The sequence below is a fragment of the Oryctolagus cuniculus genome, chromosome 6 (genome assembly GCF_051225735.1).
Source record: "Oryctolagus cuniculus isolate XC-2025 breed Fujian yellow rabbit chromosome 6, ASM5122573v1, whole genome shotgun sequence".
NCBI classification, from domain to species: domain Eukaryota; kingdom Metazoa; phylum Chordata; class Mammalia; order Lagomorpha; family Leporidae; genus Oryctolagus; species Oryctolagus cuniculus.
In genome coordinates, this window is record NC_142872.1 from 135,520,609 (window position 1) to 135,537,115 (window position 16,507).

The following is a 16,507-nucleotide window of genomic DNA, read 5'->3' on the forward strand; positions in this document are numbered from 1 at the left end:
ACAGACTATAGATGCTGAAGCCCTGAAGATGAGGAGGAGGAGGGAGAAGTGGAGAAGTAAAAGAGTTATCTGCTCCAGGATCTTCCACTTGATCTTTGTGCAAGTTTGTTCCAGTGTGGATAGACTATGCAGTGTCCAGTGTCTCAAATGAGTTTTTGTTTGGGTTCTTTGGCTTATGTAAAGAATGATACAGGACAGTAAGACAACAAAGCAATTTTCTTCTGGTGGTCAGCTGCCTCCAATTTGATAATCAACATAAGTATGTGTGGTTCATGGGAAATTCTCTCTCACCAGAGCCCATGCTTTCCATTCATTTTGAATGGTTGAAAAATAATGCTGTTTATGTATTTATATTTGTTTCCTTAGCAACAAGAAGATACCAAAAACAGGCTTATGATTTTTCTTGAAGTAAAAATATTTTCATTTAGCAATGACTAAAAAAAAAAAAAATAAACCCAAGGAGGGACTTCAAGGAAAATACCAATATCTAAATTGGTCTAGGGTGGATGACAGGAAGGGACCTGAGTCAGCATGGCTTATGATTCTGGGATTCCTCCAATTATTCACTCCCAGAAATAATTTCCCTTCGTTTAGCCAAATCCCTCTACTGTTGACTACAGCTGTGCTGTGTGAGTACAAACGTGTGTCCAAGGTGGATGTATATTGAAATATAAATGTCCCTATCAGAGACAAACCATCCCTTTCCACACATGTATCCATATATGCCCTGGATCCTATCCCTCTCACCTTCTCAAAGACTTCCTTTCTTCTATTAATGTTTTTTTCTCTTCTCGGTCATCAATCCTTTCTCTTTGTGTGTCAGTTATAAAAACCTACAAACATGTTCTACAATATTGAAAAATAAAGCAAATCCCCAACCTCAGAAGTTCTTTTAACTACCACCCACTTTCCTACTCCCCTTCACAGAACAGTAACTTAGCGGCACACATTTCTACTTCCTCTCTTCCACTTACTTTCTAACCTGCTGCAGTCTGGCTTCCATCTCTGTTTCTCCCAAAGAAATGACTGGACTAGGTCAGTACAACCTTGCTGTCAAAGCTAGTGGATATGTAACTGTTCTCTTGTTACTTAACCTCTTGGTAGGATTCCAACACATGTGACCGCTCCATTTTCTGAATCACTCTGCTCTTCTGATTTTCATAATACTCTATTCACTTCATTTTCCTGCTACATTTTGGGTTGCTTCTTTTCTATTTGCTTTTTTTTATCATTCACCTCTACCCAAATGTGGAAGTACCACAGGACTGAGATCTTGGCCTTCTCTTTTTTCACTCTTCCTGAATGACATTACCTGTTCCGATGATTTTAAATGCTGTGCAAATGCCAAAGAGCTCCAGTGATATAACTCGAGGCTGATAGTGCCTGTGATTTAACAGTCATATCTGCAAGTGTTTTGTTTCATGTCCACATGGATATTTTAATAAACATCTCAATTTTATTCTCAGCTAAATTCGTTTCTCTTATTATTCTTTCCTTCTCAATAAATAGCATCACCATTGATTCAGTAGCTCAAGACAAAAACTTAGGAGTCATCCTCAATTTCTGTTTTCCTTACATTCTACCCCACATCTAATCCATCACCAAATCACATTGCTTTTAACATTATACTCTATCATGAACTATTCAACTTAATATCTAAAACTACTGTCATCTCCAAATTGTCTGAGACTGTTACTATGGACCTCTAAATGGTCTGCCTGTTTTCACTCCTGCTTGCCTACAATGCAACCTGCACTTGGTGGCCACAGTTAAAACAATGTATCTTTGTCTTCTTTTCGGTCCAGCAGTATTCTCCCATTACACTGAGTAAATTCAACCTCCTCCTATGGCTTTATATGAGCCAACTTCCTGTATATTACTCCAAACATCCCCTTACCCTTGCAGCTGTAGCTACATGGACCTCCTTGAAGCTCCTGTAACACGCTGATCCCTTTTCTGCCTCAGGGTCTTTGCATTTGCTCTTGATGCTAGATTTTACCTTTATCTTCCCATGAGTGACTCTGATCCATTAGTACCAATATTACTTCCTACCTTCACCCTGTCACTCTTGGTCAAAATACATTCTTCGGAAACACTTAATAACTATCTCAGTTGTCTTGTTTGTATGTTCAGCATCTTTCACAGACACAATGGAAGCTCCCTGTGGGCAGAAAACTTGTCTGTCTCCTTCACTATTGATGACCAACCCAAAAAAAGTGCAAAGCTAACACATAAAGACCCACTAAGTATTTGTTGGATGAATTAACTATTTTTAGACCTCCTACTATATGCCACCTACTGTTCCAAGTTCTTGACCTAACTCTGGGAACAAAACAGAGTACAGATGCCTGCCTTTATATTTCATTGAGGGAAATGAATAATACTTTAAAAAAGTGTATTTAAAAGGTGATAAATGCAATGAAGAAGAGTTTCACAGTGAGAACTTAAAATATCCTCCAGGTCTCTTCTCAGTGTGCAGCAAATAGAAAAGACATTTGCTTTGTAGACTCTTGAATCATGGCTTGTGGAGTGAAACTATCAGATCCTGAGCAATTTTTCTCTTTATCCTTAAAAGAGAATACCTACCTCATAAGACTGGTAAGGGGTATACATGAATTAATATAGATCAAATATTGTCTCATCCTTTCTCAGTCACCTGTCCTCATCCTAGAATCCCAAGGGAAAGGGGGCACATGGACCACCACCTTTTCCTCTCCTGTATATCTAGTATGCTACAAAAAAAAAAAAAAAAATCAAGCTTTCTTGAAAATACTCAATACATACTTATTGAATAAACAGTTGGACAAACAATTGTGTAGAAAATTTAAAAGCAAATAAATAAGGCTATTTTCATTAAGAATTGATGGAATAGGAAATCTTTACTTTTCCCTATTGTTTTCCCATCTTTTCATTCTTAATGTCAGTTTTCTAGACCTCTATTGATAAAGATGGAAGATCTGTTTTCTAATTACTCTTTCTTGTCATACATAAAAGTAAACTCAGAGACATTTTATAGGAGGATAAAACATTTATTTAAATGGAAACACTAATCTTGATTTTCATCATGCTGCAGTATGGAGTTACAAACAGTCTCCAATAAAACACTATATATAATAAGCAAAAAATAAGTTAGTACATAGTAAACTTACATTTCATCAATTAACAGGTTTAGGAACAAACAAGCCATTTAAGACTTTGAATCTACATGTAGTAAAAAATTGCAACCACTCAAACTTTATCAACCCCAAGTAAGACACTAAAGAGCTATTCGAGACTTCTTCAAACCAATTTCACAAATACATGTTTGTTTTTGGTTACAGTCCCCTGCTATGCACAAGACCATTGGAAGGCTGGAACGATTACACATTTTAAAACGGCACAACGCAAAGCAAGGAGATAGCATGCCAGCCTTAAGCTGTCCTGAAAGTGCAAACTTTGCATTTTCTCTTCCTGAACCACTAGGATAAGCACGGGTACCTCAGACGACACGGCAGGGTCACGAGCATGCTTTCTATACCACATTGGTGGGACGTTTTACTGGAACCAGGGCTCCATGCCTTAGAAGATACCTCCGGTTTTAAACAGTGAACAGGCTTAACTAACTATAGTGCAAATCAAATACCGAGGAGCAAAACAACAGAATAGAGACTGCCACAGATCGGTCTGCTGTTTCTCTACCTGGCATAACGCCACGCGGACACATTGGCACAGGGTAACAACTTCTATTTAGGTTTTGATGTGGAAGGCAGTGCGACGGAGCGAATGCAGGGCAACCACGCAGCAGCCACGGAGCAAGGCTCCAATGTTGTAGATGGGATCTGTTCCCCCTCTCTGAGTACTGAATGCCCACAGGACCGTGGGGACCACGGGGGCAGCCACGGCCAGGAGATCCACTAGGAAGCTGCTGCTCCAGTACTGCCCCACAACACCCCTTCGAGACAGTGGTGTGATAACATCCAACCTTTCTTCCGTGTAGGCTGCGAAATCCAGCTCTCTCATGAGGCGGTTTGCATGCACTTCCATACCCACCGTGGGGTATGGGGTCTCCACAGGAGACAGAAGAATGGCTGAGTTCGGATTTCTTGGGGTTAAATCAACCATTAAGGCAGAGATGTACTCGGGGAAGCTCTCCGTCGAGTCAGCTCCAGACTCCGCAGGAGACGCTAAGCTGGAGCAACAGGGGTCCTGGAGCTTCAGCACATTCTGAATGAGCTCTGAGACTGCCGGGCTGTAGGGCACCACGTCGGTCTGGACGGCTTGCTCCACCACCACGCTGCCCTCCTCCTGACCCATGGCCACGGGGAGGATGGCAAGCACTTCATCCTCAGGGCTGGAATGCATAAGCTCCAGGTCTCCAGACTCCGTGGTGGTGGCTGTCACCATCTCATGGAACAAACCTGAGCCGTCGACCACGCCATCTCCAACCAGCAACAGCTCGCTGTCAGCTCCTTCCTCCGTGAGCGGCTCCTCTGGAGAAGAGCCATCCGCCATCTTGTCAAGAGGGGTGCTGAGGGGTAAGCTCTTCTCGGGGGAAGCGCACGGCAAGTCTAGACAGAGCTCATCCCTCAGGGAGCCGTTGTGCGCCATCTCCATGCTCTGAAGCAGAGACTCCAACTTCCTGTTTTGAATGTTTATGTCCACAAAATACTTCTGAATGCCTTTATCTTTATCAGCCAAGCTGCTCCTCATGGTCTCGATGACCTGTTTGAGCTGTTTAATCTCCTTCCTGGCCTCCTTGAGTGCCAGCTGGGCCTCCACCCGGTGACACTCTTCCTCAATCCAGTCTTCTCTCATGCGGGCCAACTGGGACTTCAGCTCCACAATCTCACTTTCCCTAGAGTGGGAAGACAAGCATGGTTAAGACGGCGTCAACTCTGGAACCAGGCATCGAGCAGTTTGCACACACAGCCCGGAGCCCACGCTCTTCCATTTGAAACACAGAAGGTAAATCAGTTTTGAAATTTTTTTCTGTTGGCAACAATGAGCTAGGAACTTCCCGCCCCTCCTTTTAATTATGAAATGGTTGAAGTAATAATAGTAACCAGAATCAGAATCAAAATAGCTGCCACTGTTTCCTTCTCTTTTTTTCTTCCCAGTACTCAGTGTGTCAGGCATTGTACTAAGTACAAGCATCATCCTCTGTTTGGTATTGGCAACATTATAATTAGAACACTTTAAGTCTCTTAGCCTGCTTTTATCTCCATAGACTCCCCTTTCACAATATCTACATGTAGCTTCTGGAAGGAAAGCCCGTTTCACTCTATCTATCAAAGACAGCAGACTGTTATGTTTCAGACTTGCAAAATTGTTCTGATAATATTTCAATGGCAAATCTGTCAAACATCATAAATTGCTACATGGTGCAAGGACTTCGTAGAAACTTGTCTATTACATCTCATGTAGATGATATTGAATCTATCCTATTTTTTAGATCCTTCACAAAAACTTCTTAAATTCTCATAAACAATTGATTCACTGTGAAGGTGAATATGTCCTCATAGTACTTGTGGATACACAGATGAAGTAGTCAGGATCCTCATATATATGAAGAGATGTCAACATCATCTTTAACTTTAGACTTGAATATTTTCTCAGGTTTTGCTACCTTCCCACACAACTCCTCCCATGAGTGCTAAAGTCCTGCAAAGGATTCCTCAATTCATAAAGCCAAACACATCCAGCAAGTAGGGTCTATGCATAGGTAGGTTGGGGTCTAAGTCTATTTTAGGTGAGCAAGGAGCTAGATGAACTTGGAAGATGGAAGATGCTCCTCACACCTGCACATTTATCTGCCCTCAGTTGTCAGTGAAGGTCACTGAAGCTTCTCCAAATCCTGTGGCTGCAAAGGAGGAAGCTCAGGCTGATTATGCAGCCATGCATTGAGGCAGAACCCAGATTCTCAAGCAATGCAAATGCCCACCTCGCCCTGAGCTCACAGCTCCCCTGGCCAGAGCTCGGCCTGTCACTCCTAAAATGTTCCAGGGTAAAACCATCAGGCAGACAAACTGGAGAGCCCCAAGATGTCAGAGGTCTTTTCTCACTGAGATAAGATCTTTTAGGCATGGGCTGTTTTTCACCCTTAACGGCTGGCCAAGAATAACGCACCTCTTCCTTTAGCACAGAAATAGCTTGCAGGAATCACAATGCACACAGATATCCACTCTGTTGCAGAGATTAAACAGGATTTAATGGGGCCACTATGTGTGACCCATTCTGCTGGAAGTAGGGGATTGTTCTTGCAAGTGTTTCTGCCATTTAAAAATAGCCATGCACACACCCAGTTCTTCGTGTCAAAGCTGTGCACACCCATAAAAAACCACAGCATGTCCTCTAACCTACTAAGCTGCCTGAACTCCCCAAACTGGCACATTCTAATGAATTATGAATGGCTCTGCAAGAGACTGATGTAAGATGTTTAATGAATATTAAGTAAAATCGTTTTTCTATTTCTCTATAGTTTGGATTCATATTTTATGGAAAAAGAAGCTGTCCTGAATCACAGGAAGGTGGATTCACCTGTCATGAAGCCGGCGCTCAGACTCCTTCAGCTTGGTCTTCAGGTGCCTCACTGTAACCTCCTTCTGCTGCAGAGGAGTCAAATACTGCTCTGGATTTGGGGGCTTGACACCATGATTTTCTCCACATGACATGTACCTTCCAGACCGCCTGAAACAATCCAAGTCAGGAGATGTTACTTTCTGTCATCTCCTTTCCTCTGCAAAGGAAAGTAACGGAGAATGCCCTGGACTATATGTTTATGTCTGCCCCCAAACGCATATGTTGGAATTCTAACCCCAATGTGACGGTATCAGCAGATGGGGCCTTGGGGAAGTGATGAGATCGTAAGGGAGGAGCACACATGATGGAATCAGTGCCCTGCAGACAGAGGCCTCTAGCGGGTGAGGATACGACTCGAAGCTGGCCATGTACAACCCAGAAGAGGGCTCTCCCCCGAATCTGACCATGCTGGCCCCCTGAACTCAGATTTTCAGCCCACAGAACAGTGAGAAACACATTTCTGCCATGTATGCATTACACCCAGTATGCATACTTACTTAGAACCACCCAAACTGACCAGGATACACAGCTGAGAGCCAGAGAAGGAATGGCAGCTGTATGTTGGGTCTTAGACCTCAGTAATGGATGATGTTGCTTCATAAGATGGACTGTAGTTAGTATACCTGCCAATTTTAGGATTGCTAATTACTTGGAAGATTGAGGGGTAGGAAAGTGTGTGTGTGTATGTGTGTGTGTGTGTGTGTGTAAACAGAGGAGAGAAGATTTTCAGTGGCTGAGAAATGATCTCTTACAAAATGATTCAGTATCCTCTCTAGGCCAGAACTGTCAGTTGGGAGTAGCAGCATGCCATGGAGGGGGAGGCAGGAGGGAAGGAACCTATGGAGGAGATCTAACTTTCTACACAGCGTACCCCTGCCTGAAGATCCTGATGATTCCTTGAACTTGTGTTGTTCTGGAATCAGGTCCCTGGAGGGAGTGTGTTGATCTGAGGGAAATGGAGAATTCACTCTTCTGAAAGGAGCAAGGCCTCTCCGCTCCCACCAGTGCATTTTGTAAGAGGTGCTCAGTGTTCTACAAAACAGCCCCCACTGGAATCTTGGCCCTGCACAGGCCTGGCCCAGAACCGGGCATCCCTGCTGTAAGAGAGCTGACTAATGAGAGCAGGGACGCCCTGGGGGAAGAAGCCTGAAGGGGGAGGGCTGCCAGCTTCCTCCCTGACTCTGGACCTCATCCAAGCCACAGTGCTGCCCTGCTCCCCCCAATGCCTGCACGCCATCCAAGATGGCCTGAGTCCAGTTTTCAACCCACTGGCCCTCCTCTCCCGGCCCCTTTGGATGTACAGTTCCCTCTTCTGCTCTGCACTCCTGCACCTCGCAGGAATTAACTCTTGGCTTGCCCTGCAGATCCCGTTTCAGTTTCACTTCTCAGGGAGATCTCCCCTGTCCCCTGGAGACTCCTCATCCCTCACAGATAAACAAGCGCTAGCAGAATAATCGCAAATCTGCTTCCGTCATTGGACAGTTAACACCTTTCTCCTCTGGGCAGCCAGCACAGGAGCAGTCCCTGTTGTTGACTGCTCTATTCCCGAGGCTGGGATTCAAAAACCATTTAGCACTGGAATAAATGAATGAACAATTGTGTGATTCTTCCTTGTGCGGAGGGAAAAGAGTAAATCCCACCCCCCGGGCACCGTGCTATTTTCCCTCCCTATCCAATAACTGCTTGAACTGCTGCGCCTGGCTAGAACGTGTGGTTGGGCTCTTTCTGCAGCAGCCCTGGAAGGATTGGCTGAGTGTGGGAAAGGAAAGAGAAGCATCTTATTGCAGGATAAGGCAGGGGACCAAGAGTTGCATAACTTCTTATAATTTGTTTTTGTTTTTTTTTTCTTTTTTAAAGAAAAATTTACCCAACAGGAGAAATGAAGAAGCATAAAGGAGGAGGTGACCAGGACTCACCTCATGACTGGGCTGCAGTCACTTCCCTTGTAGGAACCCGAGTTGCTGCTACTTGGGGAGGAGGGCGCATAACTGGGATGGATATTCACAGGGCTCAGCTGGTTCCTGCACAGCATGGACAGGAGGTCCTTTTCCCGTGGGGATGGCGGGCTGCTGCCAGACTTGTGTGACGAGACGCCATTACTCCGACCATGAGGACCTCGACTGCGAGAACAGCATGCAAAAGGTTAAAATCTTCAAGGCTAAAGACACTGAGTGCAATGCCTTGTTCTTGAGTAAAGCTCCTTACTACTAAGGGAATCCAAGTCACAGAGCTGAAATGGGCAATATAATGATTAATGCACACTGTCCTCTGGAGCAGCTTTCTCTCCTGCCTGCTATTTTCTTTGTTATCATTAACACAAACAACCTCTGCTTTTTCTGTTCTTTCCAATAGCTTCTGACCATAAAGTTTGTTTTGGATGAAATCCAACTGCCTATTAAGAACACACCCCATGTGAAATATTGATTTGCCTTAGGTTCATTTTTGGAGGCTGTGTTGCAAGATGCGGTCTTTGTTCCAATACACCTGTTTCAGGTTAGAAATGTTTGGGTTTAGTTCCTGTTGGGCAAGAAAATTAAAGCAGTTCATTTGGAGGAAAGGAAGGGATGGAAGGTTGGTCATACAAGAGGAAGAGAAAAGAGGACAAACAGACCCTTACATAAAAGTATCAAATCTGTAATTGTGACTATTCCGCTTCATTTTCTTTTTCTCTCCATCTCCAGTGACTTAATACAACCACCACAGTTTAAGGACTATAATGTAATGGTCTCCTCTCAGTTCCCCTGCCTCTTGTCTTATCCCCTCCAGCAAGAGGCGGACCTGTGGCTGGCATGGCCTTCCGAAAATAGAATTTGAAAATCACTGCTCTCCTCAAAGCTGTCCTACGGTCCTATGATTCTGCAAGGCCTTCAGAGTAAAGGCCAGATGACTCAAGATGGCTCTTAAGGTCCAATCCTGCTGCCCTATCCAACCCCTACCTCCACCATTCCTCCTTCTGCACTCCAGAAAGGATCGATGCTCGTGGTCATCTTTTTTATTTCTTAAGAACTATTTATTTATTTATTTGAAAAGCAGAGTGACAGAGAGAGAGAAAGAGAGAGAGAGAGAGAAGGAGAGAAGGAGAGAAGAAAGGCAGAGAAGAGGGAAGGAGAAGGGAGAAAGAAACAGACAGAGAATGTTCTTCTATTACTGGTTCATTCCTCAAATGGCCACAAAGGGCTGGGGCTGGGCCAGGCTAAAGCCAAGAGCCTGGAACTCCAACCGGGTCTCTCAAATGGGTGACAGGGTCTCAAACACTTGGGTCATCTTCCACTCCCTTTCCAGGCACATTAGCAGGGAGCCAGATCAGAGGTTGAGCAGTGAGACTCAAACTGGCACTCCAATATGTGTTGCCCACATTGAAAGCAGCAGCTTAACCCACTGTGCCACAATGCCAGCCCCCAATGTCTTTGAACTTGTAATGTGATCTGCCTAGAATGTTCTCGGACTCCTTTCCCTAAGCCACTCAACACCAGGAAGTCTACTACTTCAAGACTGATGGGAAACTACTCCAAATAGCCTGTTCTGAAGTCTTCCTTCCCTAGGTCAGTGTTGGTGCCACTCACTGGTGTTCCTGGTGCTCCCTAACATTCAGTGCAAATATCCATTGCATCACAACTATATCCTTGCTTGTCTTTCCCCCTGGACTGAGCATCCTCTAGGGCACAAACACAGTTTGTTCTTTTTTTTTTTTTTTTTTTTTTTTTTTTTTTGACAGGCGGAGTGGACAGTGAGAGAGAGAAACAGAGAGAAAGGTCTTCCTTTTGCCGTTGGTTCACCCTCCAATGGCCGCCGCGGCCAGCGCGCTGCGGCCGGCACATCGCGCTGATCCGATGGCAGGAGCCAGGAGCCAGGTGCTTTTCCTGGTCTCCCATGGGGTGCAGGGCCCAAGCACCTGGGTCATCCTCCACTGCACTCCCTGGCCACAGCAGAGAGCTGGCCTGAGTTTGTTCTTTTAATTCCTTCTACTTTCTGGTACATAGTGAATGCTCTCTAAGTGACTGCTGAAAGAATAAATTGGCACTGCCACTTACTAGGAACTTAGGCAAAGAAACCACTGAAGTGATGCGGATACACACACACACACACACACACGTAAATACCACATAGAGCCAGTGCCATGGCTCAATAGGCTAATCCTCTGCCTAGTGGCGCCAGCACACTGGGTTCTAGTCCCGGTCGGGGCGCCGGATTCTATCCCAGTTGCCCATCTTCTAGGCCAGCTCTTTGCTATGGCCCGGGAGTGCAGTGGAGGATGGCCCAAGTGCTTGGGCCCTGTACCCCATGGGAGACCAGGATAAGCACCTGGCTCCTGCTTCGGATCAGTGCGGTGCGCCGGCCGCAGCGCATCAGCCGCAGCGGCCATTGGAGGGTGAACCAATGGCAAAAGGAAGACCTTTCTCTCTGTCTCTCTCTCTCACTGTCCACTCTGCCTGTCAAAAAAAAAAAAAAAATACCACATAGATATACCTTTCCTGACTTCCAGGGTTGATATGAAAATCAAACCAAAGAATGCAAATTAATGTATTCAATATACTCTTAGGTGCAACTCAACTGTAAGAATCATTGCAAAATAAATTTGTTTATATTTTCCTGTACGTTGAGTTCTAGAAATTTGAGACTGACTAGTGTCAGGAAGCATTACGGGAATGTTTAAATTACTTAGGTGGCTAACATTTCTGTGTCAGGAATATTGACGGCATTACAAGAAAATCAAAGGTAACAAAATACTCTTCATATCTCAACTTAAATCACAGCAATGTCTGACACCTCTCAATCAGAATCATGTATAAATGTGGATGTAGGCATGCATGTGTGTATACTTGGCTCTAAAACCATGATTACTTAAAATCAAATATAATTTCAAATGGCTATCATTCCAGCGTGTCACACATAAATGAAACATTACCAACTAAAGTTAAAAGTCCTTTCCTTTTAAGATCATCCAAATGGATTCTCTCTTCTTTTCATGAACAGGGGACACTTTATATGGAACAGATGGGCTGATGGCTTTGTGACAAGCTAACTTCGGTGGCCAAGAGTGGGAAGAGCTTCAGGAACAGCTGAAAGGAACATGTCCTCTGGCTTGGTTTTCTTCCCCATGTTTCATTTCCAAGACTAGCACCAATCAGCCTATTTCTCAATGCGACTATGAGAAATATGGAAGATTAACCATAACCACTACATGTAAGGGGAAAACATAAAGGTCTATCACTGATTCTGACCTCGGGAATTTATTATGAGTTAACCTATGTTGACGACCTCCTGTGACACTCATGCTGTTCCAGCCGCTTGATTAACACTGACTCACTTCACCTTGACCATCATCCTGTAAGGCTGACAAAATTATTACCTCCCTTTTACATATGAAGTAGTTGAGGCTCAGAGGAGATAATCAACCCAGGAACACACAGTTGAACTGGGCTTCAACTCCAGATATTTTAACTCTACAGAGTTAAATACAAATAGAATAAATACATTGCTTTGGGCAAGTCACAGGTATATCAGGTCCTGAGATTATATGTGGCTATTACCTGAAAAATTTACCACTGGCATTCACAGTGTGATGAAGCCCTGTGGTATGTGATTGGGGACATACAAATTAAATTAGAGATTGGGGCCGGCGCTGTGGTGCAGCAGGTTAAAGCCCTGGCCTGAAGCACTGGCATCCCATATGGGCTCTGGTTCTAGTCCCGGCTGCTCCTCTTCCGATCCAGCTCTCTGCTATGGCCTGGGAAAGCAGTGGAAGATGGCCCAAGTCCTTGGGCCCCTGCACCCATGTTAGAGACCCAAAGGAGGCTTGAGGCTCCTGGCTCCTGGCTTCAGATCAGCGCAGCTGTGGCTGTTGCAGCCATCTGGGGAGTGAACCAGAGGAAGACCTCTTGCAGTCTCTACCTCTCTCTGTAACTCTGTCTTTCAAATACATAAAATAAATCTTTAAAAAATTAAATTAGCAAGGATTTTGGAAGAGTTCATCTGCTATATCGAGTAAGCAGAGACTCCAAAGTATAAAGCATTACTAAAATAAATCAAGTCTTCAATATATTTTGAGAAATTAATTAGTAGACTATTTAAAAGCTACTTTTTTTTTTTTACAGATTTATTTATTTACTTGAGAGGCAGAGTTACAGATAGAGATAGGGAGAGACAGAGAGCAAAGTTTTCCATATATTGGTTCACTCCCCAAAAGGCTGCAATGGCCAGAGCTAGGCTGATCTGAAGCCAGGAACCAGGAGCTTCTTTTGGGTCTGCCCACACAGGTGCAGTGGCCCAAGAACTTGGGTCATCCTCCATTGCTTTCCCAGCCCATAGCTGAGAGATGGATTGGAAGTAGTAGCTTCCAGAAGAGTACCCAGGATTTGAACTAGCACCCATATGGGATGCTGGCAGTGCAGGCGGCAGCTTTACCCACTATACCACAGCGTTGGCCCTGCGTATAATCATTTTTAAAACTTTATCCATGTACTGCTTTCAGTGGGAGATGTGGAAATGACTAAAACTATCACGCCACAGCACTGGACCCATCAATAGCTAATTAAAAAAAAAAAAACTGCACGCTTAAGAAAACTGTTCCTTTCATTTAGTTTAGTTTAAATGCTAATATATATAGGTACGAACTCATCATAGATGACGACAAAAAAATATTTTCAATGGAGAAGCTGATTCCACCGTTGGAATGAACAGGCAAACCCAGTGCCACTTTCCCTCAGCCTGCCCTAAAACCCTTGGTCTTGCTGGCAAAGAATGCAATCCACAAAGAGGAGAGAAAGTTCTGCCGACTCTACACCCTTCCTGCAGACCTCAGTACAGTAACTTGAAAATAAGAGACAAGGAGAAGCCAAGAAGAAAACCTCCCAGGTGGCCCAGGTGGGTTTTTATCCTTAGCCTTTACTTCCGGTCATATGCAGCATCGCCGTCACCGTCACCACCGTGGTCATTGTAACGGGCTGAATTGTGTCCCTTACAAATTCATGTTGTGTTTTTGAAGACAGGGCTTTTAAAGATGTGATTAAGCTACACTGAGGCAGTTAGGGTGGAAATCCAATTCAGTTTAACTGGTGTCCTTATAAGACGTAGAATTTGGGGGGTAAGCATTGGTGCAGCTATTAAGACATTATCTGGGGAGTCAGTGTTGTGGTTCAGTGGGTTAAGCCACCAGTTGTGACTCCAGCATCCTATATTGGAGCACTGGTTCAAGTTTAGGCTGCTCCCCTTCCAATCCAGCTCCTTGCTAATGAACCTGGAAGGGTGGTAGAAGATGGCCCCAGTACTTGAGCCCCTGCCTCCCATGTGGGAGACTGGGATGGAGTTCCTGGCTCCTGGCTTTGACCTAGCCCAGATCTGGCTTTTGTCGTAGCCATTTGGCGAATGAGCCAGTGGAAAGAAGATCTCTCTCTGTCTCTCCTTCTCTCTCTCTGTCACTCTGCCTTTCAAATAAATTTTAAAAATTAAAACAAAAACAAACACTGCTTGGGACTCCTGCATCCTACATCAGAGTGCCTGGGTTTGGTGTCTCAGCTCCACTTCTGATTCCAGCTGCCTGCTAATGTGCACACTGGCAGGCAGTGGTGACAGCCCAAGTACTTGGGTCTCTGCCACTTACATGGAGACCTACATCCAGTTCTGTGCTCCTGGCTTTTGCCTGGCTTAGACCCAGCTATTGTGGGCATCTGGGGAGTGAACAAGCAGACGGAAGATCTCTTTTTGTATGTCTCTGCCATTCAAAAATATTTAAATAAGAGGAAATTTTTATACAGAGAAAAGACAATGTGAAAATATGGGGAAAAGACAGCTATCTACAGACCAAGGATAGAAGCCTCAGAAGAAACCGACCCTGCAGACACTTTGAGATTGGACTTCCACTGTAGAGAATTTTGAGTAAATATATTTCTGTTAGGCAGGCCAGCTAGCATGTGGCCCTCCGTCCTGTAGTCCTAGCAGCCTGATATAATCAGCATCACCAGCAGCAGCAGCAACAGTCGTGCAGTGTATCCACTAGTGTTACTCTGACCATTACTGACAACCATTTATTTTCCCTTTTACTAAATTCTGGGTACTTTGTCAAGCATATTGGCTCATTTAAGTCAGTGAGGTAGATGCCATTATTATCCCATTTCTCAGAACAGGAAAGTGAAGCTAGGGATGACACACCTAATCAATAATGGAGGCTGTTCTCAAGCCCAAAGCTTTGTGATTCCAAATTACACACTGATCCCATTCTCTCACATCTATCTGTTCCTTAATAAATTAGCATTTTAGTTTACAAGAGAATTCCATAGAAACATCAGAAAAGTTGGCCTTCTACAAGATGAGATAACTTTTAAGCCTTAAAAGTTTTGAGTTTAGAGGTTGGTGTCGTGGTGTAGCAAGGTAAAGCCACCGCCTGCAACACTAGCAACCCATATGGGCACCAGTGTGTGGCCTGGCTGTTCCACTTCCAATCCAGCTCCCTGCTAATGACCTGGGAGAAACACAGAAGTTGGCCCAAGTGTTTGGCCCCCTGCCACTCACGTGGGAGAACTGGATGTAGATCCCGGCGCCTTGCTTTGGCCTGGGTCAGTTCTGGCCATTGAGGACACTAGGGGAGTGAACCAGAGGATGGAAGATGTTCTCCCTGTCTCTCTTTTCTTTTCTTTTCTTTTTCTTTCTTTCTTTCTTTCTTTCTTTTTTTTTTTTTTTTTTTTTTGACAGGCAGAGTGGACAGTGAGAGAGAGAGACAGAGAGAAAGGTCTTCCTTTGCCATTGGTTCACCCTCCAATGGCCGCTGCGGCTACGCTGCGGCCGGCGCACCGTGCTGATCCGATGGCAGGAGCCAGGTGCTTCTCCTGGTCTCCCATGGGGTGCAGGGCCCAAGGACTTGGGCCATCCTCCACTGCACTCCCTGGTCACAGCAGAGAGCTGGCCTGGAAGAGGGGCAACTGGGACAGAATCCGGTGCCCCGACCGGGACTAGAACCCGGTGTGCCGGCGCCGCAAGGCGGAGGATTAGCCTAGTGAGCCGCGGCACCGGATCCCTGTCTCTCTTTTCAAATAAATACATAAATCACTTTTTCAAACATTTCCAGTTTAAAATCACCTGTCAAAAATACTCTCAGGGTCAGCATTGTGGCTCAGTGGGTAAAGCTGCCTCCTGTGATGCTGGCATCTCATAAGGGCACCAGTTCCAGTCCCAGCTACTCCACTTCTGATCCATCTCCCTGCTAATGCACCTGGGAAGCAGTGGAAGATGACCTTGCATCCATGTAGGAGACCCAGGTAGAGTTCTAGGCTCTTGGCTTTGGCCTGACCCAGCCCTAGCAGATGCAGTCATTTAGGGAATGAACCAGCAAATAGAAGCTCTCCCTCCTTCCATGTCTCCTTCTCTCTCTCTCTCTCTCTCTGCAACTATGCCTTTCAAAACAATTATTTTTCATTTAAAATAAAATAAATATTTTAAAAAAGAATATTCTCACCAACTCCACATGTCCTCATGTCTCTTATCCCTTCATCAAATGTTCCACCAGCCTTCCAGGAGCTAATTCTCCACGGAGAAAATTCATGACAGAGGGGACCTCATTATTCAAAGAATCGCAAGCTACTCGAGCTTGGCATTGACATCCACCTAGCCCAGGGAAAGGCTACGTGGTCCAGTAGAGCACAAAGATTAGGTGAAATGTTGGCGGAGAGATCCACCACTAAAATCTATTGATGAAGCTCAGCACCTAAGTCAGATTTTTTTTTTAATGAGGATAATGGATAGAGAATTGCCAATATTAATTTTCCACACACTAATTTTTGATAAACTTTAGAAGCCTACTTTTAAACATATATAAAGATTTATTTTATTTATATATAATATATTTTCATATATAATATACATATATACACATATATATGTGTATATATATGATTTATTTTATTTATTTGAAAGGTACAGTTACTGGTCCAGGGCAGGATGGGTGGGGGTAGAAATA

At 44.5% G+C, this 16,507-nt stretch overlaps 1 protein-coding gene and 1 long non-coding RNA gene across 15 annotated transcripts in view; one reads left to right on the plus strand and one right to left on the minus strand.

Moving 5' to 3' along the window:
- Positions 1 to 3,008: 3,008 nt before the first annotated feature.
- SYBU (syntabulin) overlaps positions 3,009 to 16,507 on the minus strand; it is a 131,303-nt gene continuing 117,804 nt past the window's right edge. For all 14 annotated transcript variants that reach the window (XM_051843979.3, XM_051843980.3, XM_051843982.3 and 11 more), the window contains 3 exons: positions 8,475 to 8,678; positions 6,517 to 6,666; positions 3,009 to 4,834 (listed from right to left, as the gene is read on the minus strand). In XM_051843979.3, coding sequence (XP_051699939.1) covers positions 3,727 to 4,834; positions 6,517 to 6,666; positions 8,475 to 8,678 — 1,462 coding nt within the window. In that variant the 3' untranslated portion in view covers positions 3,009 to 3,726. The remainder of the gene's footprint in view (positions 4,835 to 6,516; positions 6,667 to 8,474; positions 8,679 to 16,507) is intronic.
- Positions 4,817 to 8,400, plus strand: LOC127490608 (uncharacterized). The gene is made up of 2 exons (XR_007918699.3): positions 4,817 to 4,944; positions 6,458 to 8,400. It is a non-coding gene; the product is annotated as an uncharacterized LOC127490608 (long non-coding RNA).